Consider the following 27,918-nt stretch of genomic DNA (forward strand, 5'->3'; position numbering starts at 1 on the left):
TTACTGGTGAATTCTACCAAACATTTAAGGAAGAAAGAATGCCACCTTTACACAAACTCTTCCAGAAAATTCCAGAGGTGAGCGCACTTCCCATCTCATTATTTCAGACCAGCTTTCCCTTGATGCCCAAACCAAAGACAGTACAAGAAAATAGAGAAATTCTTAAAACCCCAGCACTTAACATTCTTGAGATAGGTATCTCTTGTTGCCCACCTCTCCAAGTTATTCTAACCCAGGACCTGGGCCTTACGTAACTTCAAACTGTGCCACACGGCCTCCTTCTTCCTGTTGCAGATGATTGGACCCAATGGCAGTCTTCTAACTTACATGTGGACACTGGCTCAAAAACACGTGCTAAAGCCGGGGCCCCTGGGTGGCTCAGTCGGTTAAGTGTCCGAGTTCGACTCAGGTCATGATCTCACAGTTCGTGAGGTCGAGCCCTGTGTTGGGCTCTGTGCTGACAGCTCAGAGCCTGAAGCCTGCTTTGGATTCTGTGTCTGCCTCTCCCCTGCTCATGTTTTCTCTCTCTAAGAATAAATAAACATAAAAAAAAATTTTTTTAATGTGTGCTAGAGCCCTTCTCAGGAGGTTGACCTAAGAGGCAAAAAGGAAAGAACAGTTGATGGTAGGAACTGAGGAGGGAGACTTGTACTGACCAAACAGCTGTGGCAGCCATATTGGAACCATGAAGAGAAAGGAGAGGAAACAGATCCAAAGAGGGGTGTGGGGTAGATAGACAGGCATAGGCAGAAAGTGCACGAGAGAGACTGAGTTAGCAATGAGGGAATAACCCGGTTTCTATCCCTTGTAAGCCCTGGCCCTTCAGATTCTTTTGCATTCATGTAAGACTCTTCATACTGGAGGGGCACCTGGGTGGTTCAGTTGGTTGAGCGTCTGACTCTTGATTTCGGCTCAGGTCATGATCTCATGGTTCGTGAGTTTGAGCCCCATGTTGGGTTCTGCACTGACGGTGCTGAGCATGCTTGGCATTCTTTATCTCTCCCTCTCTCTCTACCTATCCCCTGCCTGCACATGCGCATGCACTCTCTATAAATAAATAAAACTAAAACAAAAACAAAAACAAAAACAAAAACCCCTAAGACTCTTTATACTTGACACAGTGTGTGGACTTCCCTTTCCTATAGCCAAAACTACCCTGACAAAACAAAATGCTCAATAAAGGCTAAGTTCCTTCCATTCCTGCACGGTAACTCCTTGGTGTCACTTTCAAGCCTAAGAACACGCTGGGCACCTTCTTCATTCCCAAAGGCCTCGCGGATTTAATTGGATTCTCTTCTCTTCCGTGTGTGTTCATTAAAAAATTTTTTTTGTTGAGGTGTAACATACATACAGTTAAGCATACAAATCTTAAGTATATATCTCAAATAATTGATGCACACTCACACACACACACACACACACACACACACACACTCTTATGTAACTACCACACAAATACAGAACATTTCTAACACTTACAGAAAGTTGACTCTTTCTATTCTCTGTGAAGTGGCAGACCAGATTCTGAGCATTTGTTGGGTGTCCATGTGCTGTGGACTCAGTTGTGTCCTCCCATAATTCCTGCGTTAAAACCTTAACCCCCATGTGACTGTATTTGGAGATAGAGTCTTCAGAGTGTAATTTAGGTTAAATGCAGTCGTAAAGGTGAGGCTCTAATCTGACAGAACTGATGTCCTTGTAAGAAGAAGAGACACAACACCTCTCTCTTTCTCCCTCCTCCCCCTCCCCTGCACGCAGCACAAAGATGGGGTCAGGCAAGCACACCGAGAGGATGGCCCCCTACCTCCACGCCAAGAGAAGAGGCCTTACAATGAAACCTACCTTGCTGGCACCTTGATCTTGAACTTCCAGCCTCTGGAGCTGGGAGAAATAAATTTCTGTTGTTTACAGCACGGAGTCTATGGTATTTTGTCATGGCAGCTCAAGCCGATTACCATACCATGGGACCTATACAAAGAACAAAGAGGAGAAAGATGCTTTGAATAGAAAATTACCCTTGGCAGGATCTCAGGCAACTGATTTCACAATACAGGCAGGTGGCCTGTGCCCAGCATGGGGTGGGCAGAGGGGCTAGGAGCACAGCCTGAAGGCCGGGCGGCCCCTCTGGCCACCAAGTCCAGTCCAGTTCTAGGCTGGCTTGGACATATTGCAAGGAGACATTTGATAAAGTTGGAACTGTAGTTAAATGTCAACCACCAGCCTCTCATTCATCTGTCCCTTAGGAAGTGCTCCAAGATGTCCCAAGAATCCAATAGGGCTTTCATTTTATTTTCCTGAGCCAAATGGGAGGCTGGTGGGGAGCCCCATCTGAGCACTGACTCGGAGGAGAAACTAACCCGTCACCATGGAATGGGCTTAGCGTGATCGACCAGCCAGCCTGTACTGAGCCGGCTCTGGAACCGGTGCACCACGCTGCCTCATGGAACTCCTCTTCAGCTGGACATCCGTGAGGCCTTGGCCACGGGTAGCTGGGACGGCTCGGTCCCGGTCCAGGCCCCGTTTCTTTGTCAGTGTCCTGTGGGTTGTCCACCCCCAGGCTTCTGTGTCCCAAGATGGCCACTCACTAGACTTGTCCCTCCTGTGTCAGAGCCCATGTATCAGTAACAGAGAGTTTCTGGTCTCTCTCTCTCTGCAATTGCTGTCTTCCTTCCTTCCTTCCTTCCTTCCTTCCTTCCTTCCTTCCTTCCTTCCCTTCTTCCTTCCTTGCTTCCTTCCTTCCTTTTCTTTCTCTCTCTCTGTTTTAAGATTTTATTTTTAAGGAATCTCTACATCCAACGCAGGGCTCGAACTCACAACTCCAAGATCAAGAGTCACCTGCTCTACCGATGGAGCCAGCCAGGCGCCCCAGGCAATTGTATTTCCGTCACTAGAGTTTTCATGTCTTTTTTATTGCCGCCATGATTTCTTTTCTTGTTACTTCCATGCTGAGAGGCAAACCCTTCGCCCCCCGTGCAGCAAGACTGGCCACGTGGGGCCATCCCGTCTGGGTTGCCATGGTGGGGGGTGTAGGAAGGATACACCCCAAACTCGAGGTAGCAGGTGCCTCGAGGCAGGGGGAGGGGATGCAGTCACGGGGGGACACTCTGGGGACTTCGACTCTCTTAGTAATATTTGTTTTATTTTCCTTACACTTGGGGAGAGGGACGTGAGCGTTCTGTATTATTCTATATGCCTTTTTGTAGGTTATATTTCACAAACGTTTTGCGAAAAGATTAATACAGAAAAAAGTCGACGTATGAATATTACAAATGCAAAACCGCCATGCTGTGTGCAGAGACCGCCATCTCCCTAATAGCGCCGAGCATCCTACACCCCCTCACCCAGCGGAGCCCTGAGGCCAACAGAGGCACCTCCTAGACTGGGCCCATCGATGGGGCTGGAACGTACGTGACCAAGTGGGTCCAGAGTCCCAGGCAACGTGGCCCTGGGTGCAGAGAAAGAAGCTCGGCATTTTGAGTGCACTGCTCAGGCTGCGGGCAGCACGGGCCCCTCCAGGAAGGGTTTGGGGCTCCTCGTTCATCTGAAAGGAGGTGCACCGTGGACTTGGCCAGGCCGGGCATACAAATCCTGACCCTTGTTTCTGGTCCTTGGGTGACCGTTCAATGTTCTACCACCACGGAAGAAGGGGAGTGTGGAGGTGCCGCCCCCCACTCCCTGTGCTGCCCCCCCAATAGATTTCCCCTGGGAATCTCTTCTCCCTCTTCGTTCCCTTTGCCCACAGCAGTTTTTCAAAACTTCCTCTCAGCTAGACCTTCTGGGGACTTGGCACGGCGCCCACCACCGAACAGCCTGTTTCAAGGGGAGGGGGTTTTTCTGGACCTTATTTTACTTTACTTTATTTTATTTTATTTTATTTTATTTTATTTTATTTTTATTAAAAAAAATTTTTTTTTAACGTTTATTTATTTTTGAGACAGAGAGAGACACAGCATGAACGGGGGAGGGTCAGAGAGAGAGAGGGAGACACAGAATCGGAAACAGGCTCCAGGCTCTGAGCTGTCAGCACAGAGCCCGACGCGGGGCTTGAACTCATGAACTGCGAGATCATGACCTGAGCCGAAGTCGGATGCTTAACCGACTGAGCCACCCAGGCGCCCCTATTTTTTTGTCTTGTCTTATCTTATCTTATCTTATCTTATCTTATCTCATCTCATCTCATCTCAGGTAGGCTCCACACCCAGCACAGAGCTTGAACCCAATGCAGGGCTTGAACTCATGACCCTGAGATCAAGACCTGAGCTGAGATCAAGAGCCGAATGTTTAACCGACTGAGCCACTCAGGTGCCCCCTTCAGGAACTCTTCATAGTCTCTTTTGGAAGCAGAGATAATCAGCAAAACCCCCTTCCAATCAAAGCCCCATTTCCCCATTGAAGCAGGCCCCTCTCCGTCCAGTAATCGGCACCATTTGGGGACGGGAGTTTTTCTAGGAACTTATGAAGACACTCCATGTTCCTTCTGTACCAAAGATGTAAAATGTGCCTTTGTGTGAAAGGGGAACACAGATTTCAGTGGGACTTGGAATCATAAACAGATAAATATATATCCAGATATAGATATAGATCATTTTTCCCGGATAGAGAAGGAAACAACAACGCTACATAGTGGTATTACAGGGTTTTTAGGCCTTTGGAAGAGAATCGAACCACGGGGCTCCTGGACCATCTTTAAAGCCACGTTTGTAGAAAGCATTGTCTCTACTCTGTGCCTTACTTTCTTACCTCCCGTTGCCTCCCCATTCTGCATTCCGACACCTGTCAGAGTGTTTCTATCCACCCACTGAGGCCACTCTCCCCTGGGACCTCCCCAACTCCCTGGCCCCGCTACCAACAGACTCTGTTTGGTCCTCATCATTCCCGGCTTTTCAGTGCCACCGGACATTTTGGCCTCTTCTTCCTTGAAACACCTCCATTCCTCAGCGTTTGGGACCTACCTCCCCAGGGAGGGACCAAAAGGTTTGGCTCAGCTAGGTCCTCCTTTTCTTTTGCTTTTCTCTTTCTTTTCTTTTTCTCTTTCTTTCATCCTTTCTTTCTTTCTTTTCCTTCCTTCCTTCCTTCTTTTTTAATTTTTTAATTTTATTTACTTTTGAGAGAGAGAGAGAGAGAGAGTGAATGGGTAAGGGGCAGAGTGATAGAGGGAGACAGAATCCGAAACCGGCTCCAGGCTACAAGCCGTCAGCACAGAGCCCAACACGGGGCTCAAACCCACGAACCCCGAGATCGCGACCTGAGCCGAAGTCAGACCTTAACCTTCACTGCCTAAGCCACCCAGGCGTGCAGTTCCTCTTCCCATGTCCACCCCAACCTGGGGGCCTCGGCCACTCCGTGACAGTCTGAGATATTTAGTGAGGGGCTCCCTATCTACCTGCAAATCTAGGTGAACCACCTACATCACGATTGGTAGAACTCAGAGGCCTCCCCCGGTTCCTTCTGATCTCCAGGGATCCTTGGGACTCTTGGGATGTGGGTTTCTCACACGTTGTCTCTCTGTCTGCGCTAGGTGGACACTAATAAAAAAATGCACCCTCTTCTCTGGTTTCTCACGTGTGATCACACCTCACTATGGGGTTATTAGACTTTGCCAAAGGCTTTGGGAGGTGTTCCAAGTCAGGGGTCACGGTAGGCCTTGCACTGCCTCCCGCCATCTTGCTTTCCTTCCTGTCATCAGCTCCCCACCCGCCTTTTCCTTTCGTTTTGCCACGGCCCACACCTCACACTCAGTGTGTCCACACCGCAGCTCATGATCTTCCTTGGAAGCCGGCTTCTCCTCCTGTCTAGTCCCATGATTGGCACCCCCACCCCCCTGCCCAGGTCAGGTGCCTGGGTTTTCGCAGACTACTTGCTCTGGGCCTGCACCTTCTCTTGCCCAGTGGAACAGCTTCTGGGGCCCCTTCCATCCATCCTTCCACACAGGGCGGCCCTGTCGCCACATGCAATCTGATCGTGACACTGCTCGGGGCCAAACTCCCCAGTGGCTCTGGTGTCTGCTGACATTCCCGCTCATTCCCCCACTGCTCCCCACCCCTCAGTCCCTGCTCCGGCACCCCCTCTCCATCTCTGGGCCTCTGCACTTCCTGCCCGTGCTGTCCTGTCCCCTTGCTGTCTCAGCGTTGTTCTTCAACTCCCACTTTGGTCTCCAACTTCATCCAGAAGTCTTTCCCTGATCCCCCCAGTAGTCAGGTGCCCTTCCCATGATGGGTGGGGTATTAACAGCGTCTTCTGCAGTCAGAATAATATAAACACAAAAGATTTCATTAGCATTGTGCGCAAACTCTCTTGGGAAGGCAAGGGAGGGGAAAGGTGTGCTTCTGTGTGGGTGTTGGGGTGTGGAGGGGGAGGGGGGTGTGATAAGACAGTGTGATAAGACCTCTTCCGTGCCGGGAGGTCAGGAATCAGGACACGATGGTTCAAATGGAAACATCCATGAGTGATCAAGTAAGCCTATTACTGAGAATGATGGAGGTAAACACAAAAAGAACTAACTCAAGAGTTTGAACTTTGAAGGGCTGGACTAGGGGACTGTTGCTGTGTAACCAATATTTACCGTAAAAAAATTAAATTAGGAAACAAAGTGAAACGGATCAAATCAGAACCGCCGCGCTGGGGCCGGGAGGGCAGACCCCGGCCTCACCCGTCTCCGGGCCCTCGCGGCTCAGCTGGAAACTAGACAAAGCTTCAAGAAATGCCCAGGAAACAGGAGGAGAACCACCAGATGCCTTGGACGAGAAACGGCCACTTGAACAACAATCAGGCCGCCTGTGATTCAGGACGGGAGAATATTGCTGCGTGTAGTTTCTATAAAGAAATGAATGTAGACCCCTCTCTTCGTGGCTTACTGGGCATTCAGGATTTGGGAGCGGCTGCAGTCTGTCCCCAAGGCTGTAGTGCCCGAAACCCTCAAACTGTCACTGGCCCCCACATTTAAGAAGCTGTGTTTCTCTGAGTGTTTCTTCCTGGCTGACGACGCCCCTTCCTGGTCCTCCACAGAGAGGTGACAGGGAGGTCTTGACAAAGCACGTAGGAAAAAGCGCCGTTCCCAGATCTGTCTCCGCCAATATGTGGGATTTTTCCAGGCATGAGCGTGGCCATTTTAAACCAAGGAAACGGCATGTTTCGGTTAGGTCCTTCCCGGGCCACATTTCTACACAGATTTTCAGCAATGTCAATGCATGATATATAATTATAGGATCTTTAAATTAGGAAGAGGCTCCACGAAGATGCTAATGCGGCAGGCTGCATTTAGAAAAGCTCTCAGCCCGGATCATGTAGAACAGGGACCTATTTTACCATTTTATTTCACAGTCACACGTGAAATATGTCTCTTTTAAGCCTTAGAAATTTGTCTATATTTATAAACTCTGCAAAAGGGAGCAGCACACGTGGGGTCTGCCACAGGGATTTCCAAGAACACCTCTTTTGGGGGGTTTGCAGCATAGGAGACTTTCTGGAGGTGTCTCCCCAGGGTGTGCCCCTGTATCTGAGAACTCCACACCCACCACCATCCGCGAGACTGGGCCCTGCCATCCCCTGCCCTGCGCGTGAGCACGCGGGCTCACGGAGCCATGGGACGGTGGGGAGGGCGGGCCCTCTCTGTCCTGCCGATTTGGAACCTGGAGACGGGGTGAGTTAGGAGGGGCACCTGACATGTCAGGGTCATGAAGAGAACAGCCATGGTTCAGCAGAGAGAGGGAGAGAGGAAAGGAAGATGTGAGATCCTGGGTCCGAGAGGCCAGCAGGCAGACCAGGAGACAGAGAGGCAGGAAGGTGGCAGGGCAAACACACAGGGACACAGTAAGAGAAGGGACGACAGAAGAGACAGAGCCATAGACAGAGAAGACAGAGGGACAGAAGACTGGCCTGGGCTCCCCACACATTCCCTGCCCCCCAGTCCTGGCTACTCTCGGGCCAGGCCCCCGGGGCCGGCCCTGCCATCGGCAGGTGCATCACCGTTTTCTCTGAACCTGGTGAAGGGGTCGCCATCCCTCTGGGTACAATCCCTGGGTGAGTCAGTCTCCAGACAGTGCTTGGGACTGAAGGGAGCTGGGGCTGCTGTTTTGTGTCTGTTCTGGTCATTTATTTTTATCCTTTTTTTAAGGGGGGGGTGAGGGTGGGGGGAACACTCAGTGCCTCCTTTCCTCCGGAGGGATGGGAATTAAGCATGTCAGTCAGTATAATAAAACTCGCCAAATATGTCTCTTTGTTCAGACAATGGTATTTTTTTTTCTTAGTCATTAAGTCAATGCTGCTGTAGGAGTGACACTTAAGTGACTGGGTTTTTATTTTTGTCCCCAAGGTACAAAAAGTACTGCTTACTTTCTTACCGTGTACAGGTTGGGTGGTACGTCCGTGATGATTGTTCCGGAGCTTCGGGGAGCTGGGAATAGGTGACCGGTGTAGAGATCTGCCTTGGTCACCATCTCGGTGGCGTCAAAACCCCCACAACAGCAGGATTTGAGGCTGTTCTGTCCACCGGCTGGTAGCGCATGGTGGGAACGCAATAAATACATCTGAAAGGACGGACAGGGGACGTACACATGAGCGTTGTGGCTAGAACGTGGCCACAGCAGCAGCGGGGAAGGGAGGAGAGCAGACGGGGGGAGGGGGGCAGGGGTGAGGCAAGGACCTGGGCTTCAGGGATTGCTTTCCATTCCCTTTCCTGCCGCGTGGCTGGTGATGTCGCCCCCTGGACAGGGTTGGGGGGTGCCCTGGCCCTGGCACGCTGGGGCTCAGGGGGAAAGGGGAGAGCAAGCTACTGCTCGCCTCTGGTCTGGCTTCCCTGGAAGGACAAAAGGCAGCTCCAGGCTCCTAGGGGCCGAGCCCTGGAGGCTGGGGATCTAGGAGAAGGACCCGGCTGCCTGTCCCACAGCCCAGTGAACACAAACACCCTGGCTGGGCTCTGTTGATGTCATCGCCGTCAAGCCCTCCGCCGCTTAGTGTCCCCGCCTCAACTCTGCCAGGGTTAAGGGGTGCCTGACCTGAGCCCGCCCCGGGGGGGCGGGGCACAGAGTGATCACAGGTTCTTGGAAGACTGTCTTGTGGGTCACCACCCAGGGCCAAGGGACCTTCAATGTCACAGCGGTGCAGCTGCCCATGGTGGGTGGGGCTACCCTGCCAGCCCCACCGACATCACGGCAGCAAGGCCACGTTCCTTCACTTGTCACTGACCCACCGCCTCCTCTCCCTGCAACTCCAGGCCTGGGAGAACAGGGCAGGCAGGTGCACGGAAGCTCTCCGTAAACATCGCTGGAGTGAGGGAGAGCTGTCCCTTCACAGCTCACTGGGTTCCCCCAAGGTCCCAGGAGGCCAACTTTCCTGCGTTCCCATCGGGAGACTTCCTTCCATTGTCTTCCTGGCTTCAGGAGTCCTGAGAGCCACTCACCCCCTCCAGGACTCTGTGGGTTTTCTTCCATCGTCTCAGGCGGTGACTGGTGCTCTGTGAAGTTCAAAGCTCGTCTTGGTTATCAAGAGTTTTGAAAACGATTTAGCCTTTTTTTTTTTTTTTTCTGTTTGAAATTTGGGAGAGTCTTTGTTGTTTTCCATCAAGTTTAGGGATTTCACCAAGAGGACTAGATGGGCTTTTCGTTACTGTGAGATGACCCATCTCAGTTCATTATAAAGTCTTCCGTTCATTTATATAATAAATATTAAAGGCTTACTATGAGCTAGGCACTGGTTTTTTGTCTTGTTCTCTTTTGTTTTTTAACATTTATTTACTCTTGAGAGAGAAAGAGGCAGAGTGTGAGTAGGGGAGGGGCAGAGAGAGAGGGAGACACAGAATCGGAAGCAGGCTCCAGGCTCTGAGCTGTCAGCACAGAGCTTGACACGGAGCTCGAACCCACAAACTGTGAGATCATGACCTGAGCTAAATCGGATACTTAACTGACTGAGCCACCCTGGCGCCCCTGTCTTTGTTGTTTTAAAGTAAGCTCTATGCCCAACATGGGGCTTGAACTCACGACCCTGAGATAAAGAGTGAGATGTTCCACACTCTGAGCCAGCCAGGTGCCCCTGGGCTAGCCACTGTTTTCAGTTCTGGGAAGACAGCAGTGAAGAAAACACAAAACTCTGCCCGTGTGTGTGTGTGTGTGTGTGTGTGTGTAAGAGAGAGACAGACAGACAAAGGGAAAGAGAGAGGAGTGAAGGGAGGAAGGGAGGAAGAGGAAGAGAAAGAAAGAGGAAGAGGGACAGAAAAAGCAAGTTTTGATCACTGATTCTGTTCCACTTGATTTATTCAGAAATTTCAGGGATTTTCTGGTCCCCCTATATGTTCACACTTCCTCCTAGAAGTCTGGCGCTTTCCTTAGCTTCCTTCCTTCTCTCCATTAGTTTCCCCCACACATCACAGAGATTTCTCTGTCTCTCTTCTGTGTAATAATCCAGCCTCCTGTAACCCTATTAACTGCACCTTCCAGGGACAAGGCTGAGGCACTAGAGCCCCCAGGCCCCCGGCGCTGTCTTTGTCCCCCTGACGGTAGGTAATTGCTGTTTTCTAAAATCTTCTTCCATTTCATGTGAGAGATCTATTTCAGAGAATAGGATTATCAACAAGATTTCGGTGCTTCCTCCTTTTACTTCTGCACTCGGGGCTTTCTCACCAGGACCAGATTAATTTTCTTCCTCTTATATTCATGTGTCAATACAATAGGAGCAAATGGATTTTGTTTTTTAAACCACAAACCTTGTCGTATATATGTGTTCAAAAGGGAAGAGGAAGGAGAAAACAGAAAGAGGGGAGTTGAGGGGAGGGGAGGGGAGGGAGGAAGAAGAAAACAGAAAGAGGGGAGGAGAGGGGAGGGGAGGGGAGGGGAGGGGAGGGGAGGGGAGGGGAGGACAGTGTAGCACCGAGATCCCACCTCCTGTGACCCAGGGTGCACACGGCCCACAAGAGAGTGTGATGGCAACCCGTGGTTTTCTCAGTGGGTCGGGGCCCCTGTGTCTCTCACACTGTGAGCACCTCATGTGTGCTTTTCACATCACGCGACCCATAAGGCAATCCAATGTCTTCGTCTGGTGCTCACCCAGAGAAACAGCCATCGGTCCCCACTTCGAAGCGTAACCGGCTGAGGTGCATGTTTGATAGGTGACGCGGTGCAGGAGGGAGGTTTGCGGTAACGGAAGGGACATTCATGTGTGACTCTGACTACATGGGATAAAGTCTTACACGGAGAGTTTGGAATCCAATCCTCCGGCATGACGTGACCCCGTTGTACAAGACACGGCGTCACATCGCACACATTTGGGATCTCGCAGCCGTGAGACTCCCCTCCCCGGAGGCAGGGGGTGGTAGGCAGACACCCCTCTTCGAAGCCTCCAGTTGATAGCCACCCCCACCCCCGGACAATCTACGGCTTGGCACAAGTAGACAAGATGACCGATCGGACTTCTCCTCCCTGGAAGCTGAAGTTGGGAACAGCCAGAGAACAGGGCGGTGGGCCCCGGGAGCCGAGGCTTGAAAGGGACACCCTGCCATTTCTGCCTTATTCAGCGTGGGAGGGGACGTCACGCATATAGCTCATGAACTTGACATCTACGGGCGCCATGATGTGCCAGGCACCGTTCTAGGTCCCGAGGATACGGAGGTAAGAAACAAAGGCCCTGCTCTCACGGCACCTACCCGGAGGGGGGCTTCCGGCAGGCAATAAAGACATGAGCGAGATGGTCAGAGGCTGGCGACAAGCCCTAAAGTTTTGGAGCAGAGCCATGCAGTCTTTGCACAAGTAACTGTTTTCTTTTTGAGAAGCGGCTCTCAGCCTGCCGTTGGGTTGTGTTGTCGTTTGTGAAGTCTGAGGATGAGAGAGGGGTTGGGGATGAGAAGTAGCCGAAAGAGTAGACGGGACACGACATATGTCATCAATGCACTGGCATCCCTGAACCACGGCATATACTCTTCCTCGGTTTGAGGCTTCCCCGCCCCCCCGCCTTATGAACTGACATCTCCCTCTGTGGAAGCCACGTAGGTTCCCAGCCTCGCTTGCAGATGGAGCAGAGAAGGTGACACAAGACGCCAGCCATCAGATGCGCCCGCATCCAAGTGACACTGAGAGGCAGGTGCCGAGGAATGTTCTCCGGAGAGAGTACAGCAGATCCATCCGGATCCCAGAGTCGCCAGCTGCAGGCCTCCCCGTGGTGGTCTCCAGCTTCAAGTGCCCACCCGGGCAACAGTGGTGTGTGTGTGTGTGTGTGTGTGCACGCGCACTCAGTGGGGCTCATACGAGGACTGATCCACACAGATGACCTCCAAGCCTAGTTCTCTGCTCTCCTGGCGACTTCTGAGGTGCTTCCTATCTGCTAATAAATCCCTCTTCAGCTTCAACCAGCTAGGAAAGAGTCTGTTGCTTAAAAGCAAGGGCTCTCACTGGCACGTGAAGGGAGAAGGGCAATAATCCGACGCACAGGATCATTTCAGAGAGGGGTCAGCGCCGTGCCGGGAAGAAGCCAACACGGGGTGATGTGAACGGGCGTCTCGGAAGGAAATGAAGGAAACGTAGCAAGACATCGGAACCGACTGCACGTGGAAATACATCGAATCGGTGCCACAAAATGTAAATTATGGATCATCGCTCATGTCGTAGCTACGCATTTGCAACCGTGGAGGGCGACACCACGCGAGGTGATGTGAGAGAGAGGCAGGCAGGGGTGGGGGCTATTTTTGGTAAGGTGGTCAGGGGAACCTGTCTGAGGAGGTGGCATTGGAGCCGAGACCTAAAAGGTGAGGAGGAACCATGCAAAGTCTGGTAGGGAGGCTTCCAGGCGGATGTAGTGGAGACCGTGAAGGATGAGCGTGGGACCTTGAGGGACAGGTTGGTGCATCTGGCAGTTAGCGCAAGTGGCCAAGGGCGTGATGGGCCTGGAAAGCAGGCAGGGCCCCAGTCCCGCCAGCCCTTGCAGGCCACGGGCAGGCATTTGTGTTTTGTTCTAAGGGGTGGCAATCCGTTAGAGGATTTCGAAGAGGGAGCAGCCTCCAGAATGTCACTCACCGATCCTCGCCTCCTGGTATTTGCGCCTTGTGCCCGTCCCTTTCCACACAGAGTATGGCTGACCTGTGCGACTGCTAGGGTACTGCAGAAATGACAGTGTGTGACTTTGGAGGCTAGGTCATAAAAGACATTGTGACTCAGCCTTGCTCTCTTGGGTCAGTCCCGCTGCAGAAGCCAGCCGCCATATTGTGAGGACGCCCAAGCGGCCCTCTGGAGAGGTCCGCTGGGGTGGGGTGGGGGGGCGGGGCACGGAGGCCTCCTGCCCACAGCCTTGGACGCAGATGCCCCAGCCCAGGCCAAGCCTTCGAATGACTGTAACTCCACCTGAACCTCTTGACTACAACTTCCTGAGAGACCCTGAGCCGGAACCATCCAACTAAGCGGCTTCAAATTCCTGACCCATAAGTGGGTGAGATCATAAATGTTTGTTGTTGTAAGCCAGCGAGTTTAGGGGGTAATTTGCTATCTCTTTCCGTTGTTCACAGCTGGTGTCTGTTTTGCCTGGCGGGGGCCCATGCTCTGGTAGCTGTTAGGTATTTGGATCATCAGCCCTGAGTAGGCCTCACATGGAGGGGGGGGTCACGAGTGAGATGAGACCAAATGGCGGAAGCAGAGAGAACGTGGCACCCTCGGGAGGGCTGAGTCACTCGTGCTGTTTGGAGGAGGACAGTGCAAAGACCCACTGCCCTGCTTTACCGTCGTCTTGGCGCTTCCTGTACCCGGGTTGTTCTCCTGGGCCCCCGAGTCTACGTGACCTCACTGTAAATGTCCCCGGGCTTGGGGTGACACGGGTGAGTTCTCTTCCTTGCTCTCCTCGGAGCTGTTCTGAACCTGATGCCGGAGGATTAGGCTGTTGTCCTGGGTCCCTCTCCTGGGCTGGGCGGAGTGCTAAGCCCAGATATCTCCTGCCTCCTCCATGCAGATGTGGCCACATCCTCACCTGACATCAGCCTCCCCAGCCAGGTGGGGTAAGGGGTGGTGCCAAGGGAATCTACCTCTGCCTCTCTTCCCATTAGGAGGTGCTGGGTTACAAGGATCCCGGAGTCTAAGCTATGCTCCTCCTCTTTTGTCCTGGGCTGTGCCTGAGACCTTGTTTGGATTGATTTCGGGGACATGTGAATGGGGTTTGGGGAAAGCAGGTGCCGGAATTTCACTGTAATAATTTCCAGAAAATCAGACACAGAGCATTTCCCCCCTCTGAGGCATTAACTTAAAACAATATTAAATAGAAAAAGCTCACACACAAACATACAAAAAGTGAAGTCGCCTTTCTCTTCTCGCTCTCTGATTCTTTAGATCCTCTCCATTGTTTCTCTAATACGAACAGTTCTGTGATGAGCATACAGTGAAACCTTGGGTTGCGAGTAACTTGTTCTGCGGGTGTTCCGCAAGACGAGCAAACATTTCTAATAAATTTTAATTTGATAAACGAGCGGTGTCTTGCAATACGAGTAGGACGTGACGCAGGATATCACATGATCACAACTGAGCCCAGTGGTTCTCTCTCTCTCTCTCTCTCTCTCTCTCTCTCTCTCTGTAGGATTGTGGGTGATCGTCTCCCATGCTTGGATGCTCGGTCTCAGGTTGCGGTGTTTGGCAGAGATCAGTGATTTTTCAGAACATTGGAAGGTGCCCACAACTGGCATTAGTGTATTTTTTGTCCCTTCAAAGCACCTCGGGACAGTCCTTTGCTTTTCCAGACAAGAGCGAGCTTAAGAATGCTTTGCTAGGGGGCGCCTGGGTGGCTCAGTCGGTTAAGAATGCTTTGCTCATTCTAGGTCATTGGATAGGCTCCTTGTTAAAGTTGCACGAAAAGAAAAAGATTCCATTGAGCCAATAGCAGTGATTGCGTCAGTGATCGTGAAAGTCGTCCTACACAATCACTCTCCTCTCGCTTGTCTCTCTCACACCAGCCACGAAGGTTTTCAAAGGTAAGTGCAGGTTAATTTGTTTATTTTTCTTTATATTTTGTATTTTCTTATCATTTTGTATTATATTACGGTACCGTAATCATTTTTATAGGAATATTTTTGGGTTGTGGAACGAATCATCTGAGTTTCCATTATTTCTTATGCAGAAATTCACTTTGATATACAAGGGCTTTGGATGACCAGCATGTTTCTGGAACGAATGATGCTCACAGACCAAGGGTTTACTGTACTTTCTGACACATCCACGTACAGTTGAGCGGGTATTTCCACAGAAGCGGGTATTCCCAAAGAAAAGATTCCTGGAAGTTTATCTGCACATTTTACATGTTGACAGGTTCTCCCGATGGCCCGTCTAAAGACTCTATCAGCACACAATGACCACAGCATACAAAACCACTCTTTTCCTTTTGCCAGCACTAAATATTTTCAATTTTTAAATTTGCATTTCTCTGACCCCTAGCGAGCACAAGTGTCCCTTCTCAACTAGAAGCCACTTGAATTCTCCTGTGACTTGCCTGTTCGTGTCCTTTGACCGTATATATTTTGGAATATAAAGCTTTAGATTCTCTACGGAGGGACTATGTGTATTTAAGTTGTTATGCATGTTGCTATTTTAGGTTATGTGTGTTGCACCTGTTCTCTATACTTGCTCTTTTTTTTTTTTTTTATGTTTATTTCCTGAGAGAGAGAGTGAGCAGCGGAGGGGCAGAGAGAAAGGGAGACACAGAATCCGAAGCAGGCTCCAGGCTCTGAGCTGTCGGCACAGAGCCTGGTGCAGGGCTCAAACTCACGAACGGCGAGGTCATGACCTGAGCCGAAATCGGACGCTTAACCGACTGAGCCACCCAGGCGCCCCTGTACTTGATCTTTCATCTCTGATATGGTCTCTAGTGCTACGGAAGTTAAGAATTTTTGAGGCCAAGTCTGTTCATTTTTTTCCTTTAAGGTTTCTAGATTTTGTGTCTTCCTTAGGAAGGTTTTCCCTACTCCAAGAATATAAAAAATATATTTTATCCTATTGTCTTCCAGTACATTAAATTCCGTTCAATAGCTGATGTCAAATTGTCCTCCAGAAAGGGTGCACCAATTTATATCCCATCAGCCTGTTCCCCACACCCTCACTAGCCCCGAGCACTCTTTTGAAATCTTTGCTAATGGTGAGCCCCACATCAGGCTCTGTGCTGACAGCTTGGAGCCTGGAGCCTGCTTCGGATTCTGTGTCTCCCTCTCTCTCTGCCCCTACCCTGCTCACGGTCTGTCTTTCTCTCTCAATCTCTCTCAAAAATAAAGATTAAAATTAAAAAAAAAAATGAGCCACATGTATCTCCTTGTCTTAATTAGCATTTCTTTAATGACGAGTGAGGTCCAGAATCTTTTCATATGGATATTTGTTATTTGTATGTTTCATTTCCCACGAACTGCCTGATTCTATCTTGATCCCAGTTTTTCAGTTGGGTGTTGGCCTTTATCTTATTGATAGAGGGCTCATTGTTTACAAAGGAAATGAGCCCTATGTCCCATCCTGGTCCCCCAGTTTGTCCTTATCTCTCTGCCGTCTGCCAGAGGCATGGGTCGCCAGCTGCTGGGGCAGTGGATGGGGGAGGAGCAAGCCCTCAACCGCACCCACCTGTCACCTTGTCAGCTCCCTGGACCCCACTCCCCACACCTGGCACACCCTTGCAGCCAGCCTCTCTCTTACAGGCATCTTTACCTAAACATTGGAGGTTAGATTTTTTTTCCTTCAACTCGGTCTCATCTATTTGCCTTTCACTTTCCAGCATCCTTTATTCCTCATAATTTCTGATACTAAGGATATCGTTCTGCAGTTTCTAGCCCCACGACAGGGACTTAAATACGTATCTCTGGTCGCGTTTAGAGGGTTGGGTTGGAATTGGGCAGCTTTGCAAAGCTGCCATCTTGATTCAATCTCTCGGTCGTTAATCCTTATGTAATTGTACAACTTATTTCTCTTACGGTTTCTTGTGGTTTTAGATTTGATTTTCTCTTGTGTGTCAACTACACTAAAAAAAAAAACAAAACACAATATTTTTAAAATTTTCTCCCAAGTTTTCAGGTCTAGAATCATGTCACCTGGAAGTGATAATGATCATTTTACCAAAAAAAGAAAAAAATCTACTGAGTCACACTCACATTCACACAAACGAGACAACCAGGCAGACTATTTTGAATTGGAGAAAGAAAGAAAAAAAAAAAATCAGCTGTGGACCAGAGGCTGCCGGCCAGCAAGTCCCACGACAGGTGCCCATAAAGGTTTGTAGAGGCAGCGAGAGAACACCAGGGGGCGCTCTTCATGGGCAGCAGCCCATCTCCATTTCCCATTCAAGTTTCAGGTGCGGCTTCTGGGGTGGTCGCTGGCTTTTATTAACATTGGTAACCAGTAGATGTAATAATATTCACGGACTGGTCAGAGGCCTCTCTCAGGCTTCTTGGAGCCTGGGCCCACGGGCATGTCGGAAATGCTGGGTGCCTTCTCCTCCTCTTGAGCTCTTTCTCCCTGTTGGATGCATCCTTTCCCCTCTCTTCGTCTGGTCCTTTCAAAGTCTCTAATTCCCCCCTGCATCCTGCCCTCACCCATCCCTACCTGTTTCCACGCCTTTCCCAGCAGGTTCCATAGAACTTCTGGCTCACAAGGTGGGCCCAGAACACAGGATTCAGGGTTAAATAAGCTTGAGAAATGCTGCCCTACCACATCAACCTCCTGGAGGTGGGTTGGCACGTTAAAGCTTCTGGAAAGTCCTTCAGTAAGACATCTGATCGCTGCCGCTGCACCCAAGCAGCCAGCCCACCCCAGGCCTGTGGGACGCTCATCTGTGCACCCGTCATTAGCATCCTGTGAGCCCGAGATTGCCAGGCCTTGGCAGGGAGGTGGGGCACTGGACAGCACTCTCTGTGATGGCTAGAGGTGTGTGACAATGTGACACTGGGAATTCCCCGGAGCGAGGCCAGGGACAGCTACCTGCAGCAGGAAGTGAAACGTCTCACCAGCTCCCAACACCACCACGTGATCCAGAAGGCAGGGCCAGCAACATGAGCCCGGGGCGGGGGGGGGGGGGGGGGTGGGGGGGCAGGACGGCCACGCCGGCTGGGGGGACCAGAGCTGCAGTGATTCCCACGCTATGCCTCAAGAGTTCGGTCTTTGCGAGCTGGCCGCTGAAGTCCTCACTCCCGGGGACTCCTGGGGACTTTTGAGGTTAGTGGGGCTGCACAGGCTCGGAGGAACAGGCGAACAAGCAGGCACAATGCTAGCTGCTCGGGGGCCTCGGTGGAAGCCTCCCCTCTGGGGCACTGCCGTGAATGTGGCTCAATTTCAATGACACCCGGACTCTGTGTTTCTCCCACTCAAGCTTCGGGTTCCCGGGAGAGAACGTCCGATCGGCCAGATGGATCAAGCAAGAGCGGCCAGGGGACTGGGGCTGGGCTGGCCTGGCTTCCGGGAAGGGAGGTCCCGGCTTGCGAGGCTCCCCCATCAGTAACCCCGGCCCTGGCAAGGTGCAGGGCTTGCTGAGGGGAAACGCGGCCCCTGTGGAAACTGGTTAAGGAAGAGTCGGTACTCACGAGGCCTGGCTTTGAGCAGGTGGAGACTAAGCATCCTCTGAGGTGAGTCCTGAGGCTTTGGAACCGGGACAGAGCTGAGGATGACCCCTGCACCCTGGCCAGACTGGCCGGTCCCCCCGGTTCCTTAGGGAGACAAGATGGGGGCTCAGACAGGACCCCTCTGCGTGCCGAGAAAATTCTGTTCAGTGCTCCTTTCAGAGGGTGAGCTTGGTGGTCTCAGCAAATCCTTTCACTGTGTTTCTGAAGTCCGGTAATAAAGGGCCGACTTATTAAAAAGAATTACGGCAAACATGACAAGCTAACATTTAGGGAGCACTTACTAGGGGCAGGCACAAGCCCACGAGGTGGGCATCGTCGTCCCCATTTTATAGATGAGGAGACCGAAGCACACAGAGGCCACTGACTTGCCCTGGCTTCACAGCCAGGACGGGCAGAGACACGTTTGAACCCAGGTCTCTAATTCCAGGGCCCATGCGCTCAGCCCCTAAGCAATATTGCCTCTAGGTCTGGTTCCTTGCAACGCAGGCTGACCGCACGTCTCTCTTTGGTTGGCCGTCCCTGATTATGTCCGTTGTCCTGGCACGATTATTGTTTTTATTAAAAAAATTGTTTAATGTTTATTTGTTTCTGAGAGAGAGACAGACAGGCAGGCAGAGAGGAAGAAGAGGAGGGGCAGAGAGAGGGAGACGCACCGTCTGAAGCAGGCTCCAGGCTCTGAGCTGTCAGCACAGACCCCAACGCGGGGCTCGAACTCATGAACTGTAAGATCATGACCTGAGCCGAAGTCGGACACTTAACCGACTGAACCACCCAGGCACCCCCGTCCTGGCATAATTATGAATACTGTCTGCTTTGCCTCTCAGAAAGTGTCCAGGTTTGGATGATGAATTTTAAGGAAACTAGGCTAGCTGGAATCTAGGTTGTCACGGCAAGATGCTGGTGGGCAGAGTTTGGCAACCCCAGTTTGCAGCTACCCCTCCCAACCCCAGAACCCTGGCTCTGGTGTTCATCCCCCTGGGACAGACCTCCATTGTGCCATCACTGCTTCCCGGTTACTTGGACACCTTGCAAACTGGCCTTCCAAGGTTTCTGTGGCTCCAGGGTTCTTTGTTTATATTCTCCCCATCCCCACCCCTCTCATATGAACTTACCAGGTCGTCTCCCTGTTTCCATTCCTTAGCCTATCAAAGAGGCCGTTGTCCCAATGTTCCCAGGTGAGGGCAGCTGTGCTCTGAGTATTTTCCCTGGCAGTGGATACCAAAGTGTGGGGCTTTTGAACCTTCTTGTCCAAATTTGCAGATGTGTCCTGGAAGCAGAGGCCTTGGGCTCTCCACTGAGACCGGCTGTCCTGGAAAGGTTGCAGATGGAAAGGATGACTTTGGGTGCCATTCAACTGGGCACTGGGTTGTCAGAATTGAGTCAGACACCGTCCTCGCCTCAAGCTGCTCATAGACCAGAGGGAAGCCAGACTCTACAACAAAATCAGTTCTAGGGTTAATAAAGTAAAGCTGTGGGACAAAGTACAGCTCAAGCACAAAAGAGAAAATGGACAGAGAAAGTGCATTGGTCAACCATCACTGCAGCAATGCCGTGTAACAAATGGCCCCTTCATTCAATGGCTTACATTATAAGCATGTACTTCTGACTCCACTGCCAGTTTTGCTGGGCCTAGCTAGATTGGCTCCTGGCAGGGGTTTGGTTGAGGTCTGTTTTGGAACGAGCGGGCTATGCAGGGGGGGGAACTGTGCTCCTAGCAATGACGGAAGCCCATGTAGGCATGCTCTGCCACCAAGCCCATGTCGTGGTTGGCTCCTCGTCTGGTCTCTAAACATCTCATCAGCCGTCTCATCACTCTTCCCACAGTGGGAGAGGAGGGAAGTAAATATTTGCCAAATAATGATCCAAACGTCACAGAAGGGCTTCACAGGGGAGGTGGCATTTGACCTAGGCACTGAAGAAGGTGGATTTCTCCAAGTGCAGACAGGAGAGGGCACTGCTGTTGACGGGATGAAATGTACGGGGGTGAGGGTAGCGATGGGAAACATGGTCATGGAGGTTCCCTGGGCCAGAAGCCTGGCCTGTCCTTTCTTTCTACACAATATTCCATACCCCTCTCTGCACCCCCACCCCCTCGTCGTTTCCCTTCTTTCCAAAATCTAAAACTTCAACTGTGTATCACCACATACAAGTTCAAGACTCGGTTTTCAGCAAGCAATCATCTTGGTGAGTGCAGTGCTCGACCCAACACTGGGGATTTGTGCCGGTTTCACCGGGCATCCGTCAGCCCGTTTGACCATCCACCTACCCCCGGGCCGTGCTTCAGGTCTCCAGACCTGCAGCCTGGCAGCCGCAACCCAGAGGCTGGGACCGACAGGACCCTCTCGGGGAACAGAGTCCTTGAAGGCCAAGTCAAGGTGTCAGGAGGAGCTCCCAGCTGAAGGACTCGGGAACAGAGGACCAGGAAGCTCATTTGGAAAGGACTGGCCGTGAGCAGAACACCCATATGCTTGCACGGAACTGAGCCAAACAATGGTGGGAAGGATGGTTACAGGACAGGATGCAAGGAGCACAGAACTCGACAATGTAAAAATAAGAACTCACAGCTTCTGGGAGGGGAAGGGGATAGGAAGTGGGTGAGCTCATTTCCTCGTCCCAAATCACCGGCTGTCAAGAGATGCCATCTACAGTGGAAACATGTTTAAAGAATGAATCCAGCCTCTTGGTATTTTTCTTTCCTTTTAGGGAAATAATTGAGAAACATAAGAAGCACAATCATTTGCAGTTGGGCAATGTCTTCAGTTACATCCAGGCTTCCTTTTGTTCTGTTGAATTTAAGTGCTTTTCCCCCCCGAAGAGCGTGTATCATTGCAGGAGCCCTTTTCTGGGAAAGATTTCCATCCGTCCATCTGTCCTTCTCTCTGAAAATGGACGGAGAAAGAGGTCGCCGCCGAGAATTCTGGGGGCGCTGGTGTCCACTGGAGCATTTTCTGTTTGTACTCTTGAGTGTGACACGAGTGTCTCATAACGAGCGGGGCGCTATTCTAAAAACAAAACCTTAAAAAAAAATACGTTTCTGGAAAAGAGAAATGGGGCGGGGGTGGCTCTGGAGCTCCCGCCCAGCCTCCCCCCTCCCCCTCCCCCTCCCCCCCTCTTCCCCCCCCCCCCCCTCCGCGGTGAGGACGCGCGTCGTCCCCGTTGGTGGCCGGGGCGGGGCGGGGCCGGGCCCCCAGCTGCGAGGTCACCGCGGGAGGGCGAGGCCACGCGGTTTCCGGAGCTCCGCTTGCACAACTGAGCCTCGGGAGCCCGTGCTGCGGCCGGTGGGAGGCGCCCGGCCTGGGGCGCAGAGCGTGTGCCCCGCCTTGAGCCGGGTGACTGCGCCTCTTGTAAACCCAGGAAGTCACCCTGCCCTGCCTTACGTTCAGGTGGCCGTGAGGGACGTGTGGTGGGCAGTGTCTGGCGTCCGCGGCTGAGTGGTCACCGGACAGACCTCTCGGTGCACTCGGCGGTCAGAGGATCCAGTTGGAACCAGCACAGCCTCCACCCCGGTCCAGAGGCTAAATTTAAGAGGGTCAGGTGGCTCAATCCAGCTGTTTCTGGGTCGGAACAGCCACTCTTATGGTCTCAGCTCCATCTAGTGTCCACACTGGGACATAGTCGCATGTAAGGGGCTTCTTGATTTCCACAGTTGCCAAGGGTACAGCATTCTTTAGGCCAATAGGGCGAAAATAAGGTCAAAACATTCCTCTCTGTACTAGGATTTCGTATTTGAAAGCGAGCACTGTACAAGTTCAGTGCTACGAAAGGTTTGTGCCTCCTGCCTTTGAGAGGGCAGCAGATTCACACAACAGATAATACCTGTAACGATTGACATTTATTGAAAGTGTGTCAGGTGCTGGGCACAATTGTAGGTCCTTTGTGTGAGTTCATTTTACCCTCCACGGCGCTATTAAATGGGGGCAGGGCGCTTATTGTCCCGTTTTATAGATAGGGACCCTGAGGCACACAGTGAAATTCGTTACTCTGTTGATTTCTGAAGGCACGTTGAGGCTGTCTTACGGGGCTGGAGATGAGGAGGTAGCCAGGCCATGAGGCTGAGGAGAGAATGGAGGCTGAGATGGCCCTGGGACTCGGGCTGGGTCTGACAAGTGAAGGGGAGGGGTGTGCAGGACGGCTTGCATCCAGCTTTAGTGTCAGGGTGGAGACCGTGGTCTCAGAGGGAGCATACAGGAGTTTGAGAGTATTTCCCGAGCACCTGCTACATGCCAGGCCCGGAGAAGGGGACTTTAGTGCGCAAGTGTGGCCCCTGTCCTGGAAGACTAGACTCCCGCGGAGAAGGTGGATGTCCAAGGGTGATTATGGGTGCTCGCTGGTGCACACAGATCCACGAAGGACGAAGGCAGCTGGCGGCATGGGGTGGGGTGCAGGTGAACCTGAGCGAACAGGTGGGTGGGGTAGGGGGCTGCGTGTGGGGGTCTACTTGGAGCACTGGACAGGTGGCCTGGGGACCGCTGATCTGAAGCGGAAAAGATGGCCAGGGAGGAGGGTACACGGAGGAAATGGACATGTGACCTGAGTGAACAAGAACCAAAGAGAGGGTTTGGGGGGAAGCGAGTGGCCACAGGGCTTAAAGGTCAGGAGAGGGACTGGACAGGCGAGAGGGGCTGGGACCGGGTGTTGGGCAGAGGGGTTTGCAGCCGGGTCAAGAGAAGGGTATGAGTAGAGCATGATCAACTCTTCCAGGAGGGAGAGCAGACAAGGTGATGGTCCAAGGAGAAGCCAGGTGGGGGAAGGGTTGTTTCCTTCTGTTTGTTGTTAGTGAGGAGGAGACAAGGCATATATGTACAGGAAGAAGAGTCTGGAGAGGGATGAGGTCTGGGGCGGCGGGACGTTACCGTAGGAAGAGCAGATCAGCCACCATGTGGCAAGCGAGAACTAGGTAAGGTGGCGGGGGAAGGTACCGGGGAGGGACAGAGATTTGGGGTAATTTGGGAAAGGCGGAGGGATGGACGGCAGGTGGGGCGCTGAGGGAGCTGCCCCCAGGGGCCTGAATGTCTGGGCGTCTGGAGAGGGGAGGTCCGGAACACTCCTGAGAGGCAGGAGAGGATCGGCTTAGGGGACAGAGTGGGGTTGCTGGTCTTCTCCTGGGGGGATCCCAGCAGGGAAAGGCCGAGGCTCAGAGCCGGAGGAGGGCTGCGACACTGTCATGGAGGCCACTGCTCAGGGAAGGGAGGAAAGCGAGGAGAGGCCCGCGAGGCCGAAAGAAGGGTCAAGGGAGAGAATTCTCAGTGGGGTCAAAGGACAGGGTGTGTGTGGACCAGAGCAGACATGGTGGCCCAGAAAGTCGGGCCAAAGACGGGATTTCTGAGTAAGCCTTCGGCAGAGTCAACTTTGTGACAAGCCCTGGACGTGGCTGAGGAGATGGGTCTGAAGGAGGCATGGCTGGGGTAGGGGGCATGGGGGTGAACTGGCCTGGAAACCTGCTGGAAAGTGGAGGGGACAGGGCTGGGCAGAAGACAGAGCCCAAGCTCTTGGCGAGGAGGGGAGTGCTGGGGGTGGGGGCAGAACATGACAGAACACCGGGGGAAGGAGCATCAGTGGCCTGAACCTCCAAAGGGGAGGGGTCTTAGGTGAGGGCCAGAGCAGGGGCCTGGAAGGGGCGCTGCCAGGCCACCCTCTGCCCTTGGTACCCACGGCTTCAGAGGAACCACGTGCCCAATTTCAGGCCCCACTCTCCCGGGCACAGGGGCAAGAGCGCGTGTTAGGAACACATGACAAGCGGGGCCCACGCAGGACCCGCCGAGCCAAGGACCCGGAAGCCCAGCGACAGGCCTAGCTGCGAAGGCGGCGCTTCCCCAAGTTCACGTCGCCCGAGGCTGAAGGAAAACACCAAGCGCAGATACAACCTTATTGTGCTGCTTTTAATTACGAAAGATGTAAAACGACGTATTATAAAACTTGGAAGCTACTTTATACAAATTCCAATCTTTAAATATTGTTTAACAAGGGACCTGGGAGTTAGGACACTGGCAGAAAGTCTGATTAGTTGCTATGAGGGCTCCTTCGCCAAGCAACGGAACCCTCTGTGCATGACAGAGCCGACGGGAGTCAGAGCTGGAAAGGTCTTCGAATGCGCACGTGGGCCGGCACACAGGAGAAGTGAGATGGGACAAAGGAGAATTTATGGTGGTCTTGACGTGATCAAAAAATGTTTCTCCTAACACCGTGTGTCCTACAAACCACAACTGTATGGAAATGAGGAAAAAAATGGAACACAGATAGGTTTTCAGTTCTATATTGTTTAACTGCTAATAAATGAGAATAGTACAGCCATCGGTTTCTTGTAACAAGACTAAATATTGGAAGATAGTTTATTCTGATGTATGCAGCCACTTCAGATGCCGAGGGCCTCGCCTGGTTTGTTGCAAAGGCAGCGATGAGCGTAGGCTTACGCGCTGGAGGTCGGAGGGACACCCGTCCGCGGGTGTCCTTGACACTGGCTAAGCAAAGTGGGTTGTATAATGCCCAACACCTTTTCACGGGAAAAGAATGGGCTGGTGGACCTAAGGACAAATTTAATTCAGTGCTAAACCTCATTGTCATCATTACACTCCCCCAGACAAGTCACTTTTCCTGGGAGCCTCTGCACCAGTCCCAGGGAGAATGCCCTAGGGACGGCGGGTCTGCACCACGCGGGTCCCAGGCATCACGCTATACAGGCAGGACTGCTGTGCAGACAGAGGGCTGGGCCCCCAGCCCCACGGGTAAGGCACTGTGCAAAGAGTGGGTTATGCTGGTACCTAAAAAAAAAAAAAACAAAACCAAACTCCTAACAGGGGCACCGATCCCCGATCCCCGTCTGAGAGGCCAGGTCAGATTTCCCGGGGCCTGTGGCACAGGGCAGGCAGCACGGAGCTGGCTTCTTCTGCACGCTGGGGAATGGCGTAGCATCACAGGGAAAAGGCTTGTGCTTTAACAAAGAGTCACCCCCTCCCGAGATCCTCAGTATGAAAGTTTTAACTGGGAATGGGGCTTGGAGCTCAGGCAAGGACCCTGGGTGGATTTCCTAATTCAACGGCAGAGATTTGGGGCTAACGTGAAGCGGGGGACTCGGGCCCCACAGAGGCAGCTGTGCCATCAGGGTTATTTGAAAGACTGCAGGTGACGTGATCCCTCTGGAGACAGAAATGGGAAGAGGTCTGCAGAGGTTAACGGCCCAGGATCCCATTACGGACTCCTCTCGTCGTGGGGCACAGGGCGGACTTGCTGCTGTGGGTGGGGGCGGTCCAGCAACCTTCAGCAACTCTGCCGGTGTCTCTGGAAAAGGCCGTGGCTGTCCCGGCAAAAGTTCCAGCGTCTTCCAGCTTTCCTTCAGTGTTCCTCTCCTTCCCGGCCCCTCCTGCCATGCCCACATTCTGCCCCACTGCCCAGGCCCATCCCCAGAGGTGCTCTTCAAACCCACCCGTCAGGCGTGTGGCCAGGGGTTAGGTCAGAAGGCCGGCAGTGGTGGAAATCCGCTAACACTACTTTATGCTAAAGTACTAATGACTAACGATAGCTTCATGATTTAGGCCTTCCTTTTACTGCAGACTGTTTCTTCGATCTCAAAGAATGATGGTCTTTTTTGAAAGTAATTTAGAGCACAACACGGATCTGAAAGGAAAAAGATCTTTGGAGGTCGGGGCCTGGCCGGGATCCCCGGGGTCCCAGTGCCTGGGAGGCCCCAGTTTGCTCGGTGCCATTCCGGTGGCGCTCAGAAGACAGCTTCCACCTACCTGCTGTGGCGCACACCCTCGAGGAGATCGGGGCGCCCTGTCTCATCGTGAATTTGGTCACCTAGTGTTAAAAGCATATTAAAGTGCATGCTGAACACGCACAAGTGTTCCAAAAAAAAAAAAAGCTAAAGCCTTGAGGTTTGGCAGGGAATGGGGGTACGCGAAAGATTAGACTGCCTCGTAGTGAGGCAGATTCATTCATTCCTCCGTTCGTCCGTTCATGCATTCAATGCACAGTTATGAGCACCTACTGAGTGCTGGCACTTGTTAGGAACTAGGGGTCTGATAACGAATAAGGCACGGTCCCTGCACTCGGGGAGCTTACAGCCTATCAGCCTAGCGGGGTTACATTCACACTCCCATGGCACAGGGAAAGCCCCCCACCCCCCACCTTGCTGCTCAGACCTCCCGCCACCCCCTCCCAGCCGACTGCAGAGGGGGAGGCCGGCACCTGTCTGGAGCTCATCTGGAAGACACCGTGTGTCTTGCCCTCCGTGCTTTCCGCCCCAGCCGTCAAGAGGAAGCACTTTCCTCTTTTCGGGCTCATCTGTTACCAGGGGACTTTTGTTTGTTTTCAGTGACTGAATAAAATAGTCCTCCCTTTCCCCCCTCGTCCACAGGAAGAGGTGTCCCAAAGCAGCAGAAAGGAGATTACATACTTGGAGAAGACAAATGAGCATTCAGTTTGCGAAACTCGGGTCTGTGCTTGAAATCGTGGGAAGGATTCTTCATATTGGAATTAAGGCATCTCCGAGATCACGGCCGTCTGCCGTGCCCCGGGACCGCCCGCCACCAGCTGGCGGGTGCCCGGCCGGAAGCGCGAGGGCGGAGGCGGCCTCGCGGTGCTGTGGTACCGTTGCTCGTGGCTGAGCCAGCTCCCGGAGGCCCGTGGCCCCCAACCGCCTCCGCTCCGGGCCCGATCTTCAGTGTTGACTGACATCAGTGGTTCTGGGCACAGCACCAGGCGACTGCCGCCCCCATCACAGGGTTCTTTTCTGCTTGTACACATGGACCGACTAGAGGGCCGAGAAAAAGACGCACCGGGCACGGTGATGACCGAGTCGTTGGGAGGCTCCCGGTCAGGTCAGCCGGCCTGCAGAGCATAACCCTCGCCGCAGGCCGGTGAGGCCGTGCACGGCTCTCTGGTCTAGAATCAGCCACGGCGTAGGAGACGGGACCTCGTCGCAAAGCCAGGAGTCATGGCGTTGGCTCCTGCCGTGTCAGAGGCCCGAGATGACTCAAGCCCGGTGGGCAGGGGGGGTAGCTGGCTCCATTCCGTGGCGTCCTATTTCGGCGCCTTCAGAAAAGAATTCTGGTCCTGGTCTGTTCTGTTCACAGTCGGTCAGCCCGAAACGTCTCTTCAACAGAGGGGTCGAGCAGGCCCATGCTGGAGTCACTTAGCATGTTGAGTCCGTCCAGGCTCAGGGGTTCGATCTGGAGCTCTTCTTCCAGAGGAAATGGAGTGTCCGTGTGCAGGCTGGCCTCGGGCATGCCCGCCAGCGCACTGCTGAGGTCTTTGAACAGGCTGCTACTCGAGTCTTCTGGAGGGAGCAGAAGGGGGAAAACAGGGCGGGTTAAGAGGCACACACAACGGAGGATATCCCCTCCGAGGCCGTCCCTGTCGTCCTCCCCACCGTGACAGTG

At 52.6% G+C, this 27,918-nt stretch overlaps 1 protein-coding gene and 1 long non-coding RNA gene across 7 annotated transcripts in view; both read right to left on the minus strand.

Annotated features, from left to right (window-relative positions):
* Window positions 1–1,478: 1,478 nt before the first annotated feature.
* Window positions 1,479–21,557, minus strand: LOC124517389 (uncharacterized). Its single transcript, XR_006963434.1, has 5 exons — window positions 21,104–21,557; window positions 19,654–19,973; window positions 9,398–9,451; window positions 8,340–8,525; window positions 1,479–1,968 (listed from the first exon to the last, which is right to left on the minus strand). It is a non-coding gene; the product is annotated as an uncharacterized LOC124517389 (long non-coding RNA).
* A 2,842-nt stretch (window positions 21,558–24,399) lies between these two features.
* Window positions 24,400–27,918, minus strand: part of CRTC3 (CREB regulated transcription coactivator 3) — a 103,011-nt gene continuing 99,492 nt past the window's right edge. Inside the window, exons 15-17 of one of the 6 annotated variants that reach the window (XR_006963396.1) lie at window positions 26,934–27,815; window positions 26,275–26,335; window positions 24,400–26,152 (exon numbers count right to left, since the gene is read on the minus strand). Coding sequence is in view for 2 of the 6 variants with exons in the window: in XM_047086566.1 (XP_046942522.1) it covers window positions 27,607–27,815 (209 nt within the window). In the remaining 4 variants the exon portion in view is untranslated. Of the gene's footprint in view, window positions 27,816–27,918 lie in introns of all 6 variants that reach the window. The other 5 variants (XR_006963397.1, XR_006963394.1, XR_006963395.1 and 2 more) reach the window with 5 other exon arrangements.

This window comes from Lynx rufus, unplaced genomic scaffold (genome assembly GCF_022079265.1).
Source record: "Lynx rufus isolate CCGP_SWC_20201006 ecotype Redwood Valley unplaced genomic scaffold, mLynRuf1.p SCAF_21, whole genome shotgun sequence".
NCBI lineage: Eukaryota > Metazoa > Chordata > Mammalia > Carnivora > Felidae > Lynx > Lynx rufus.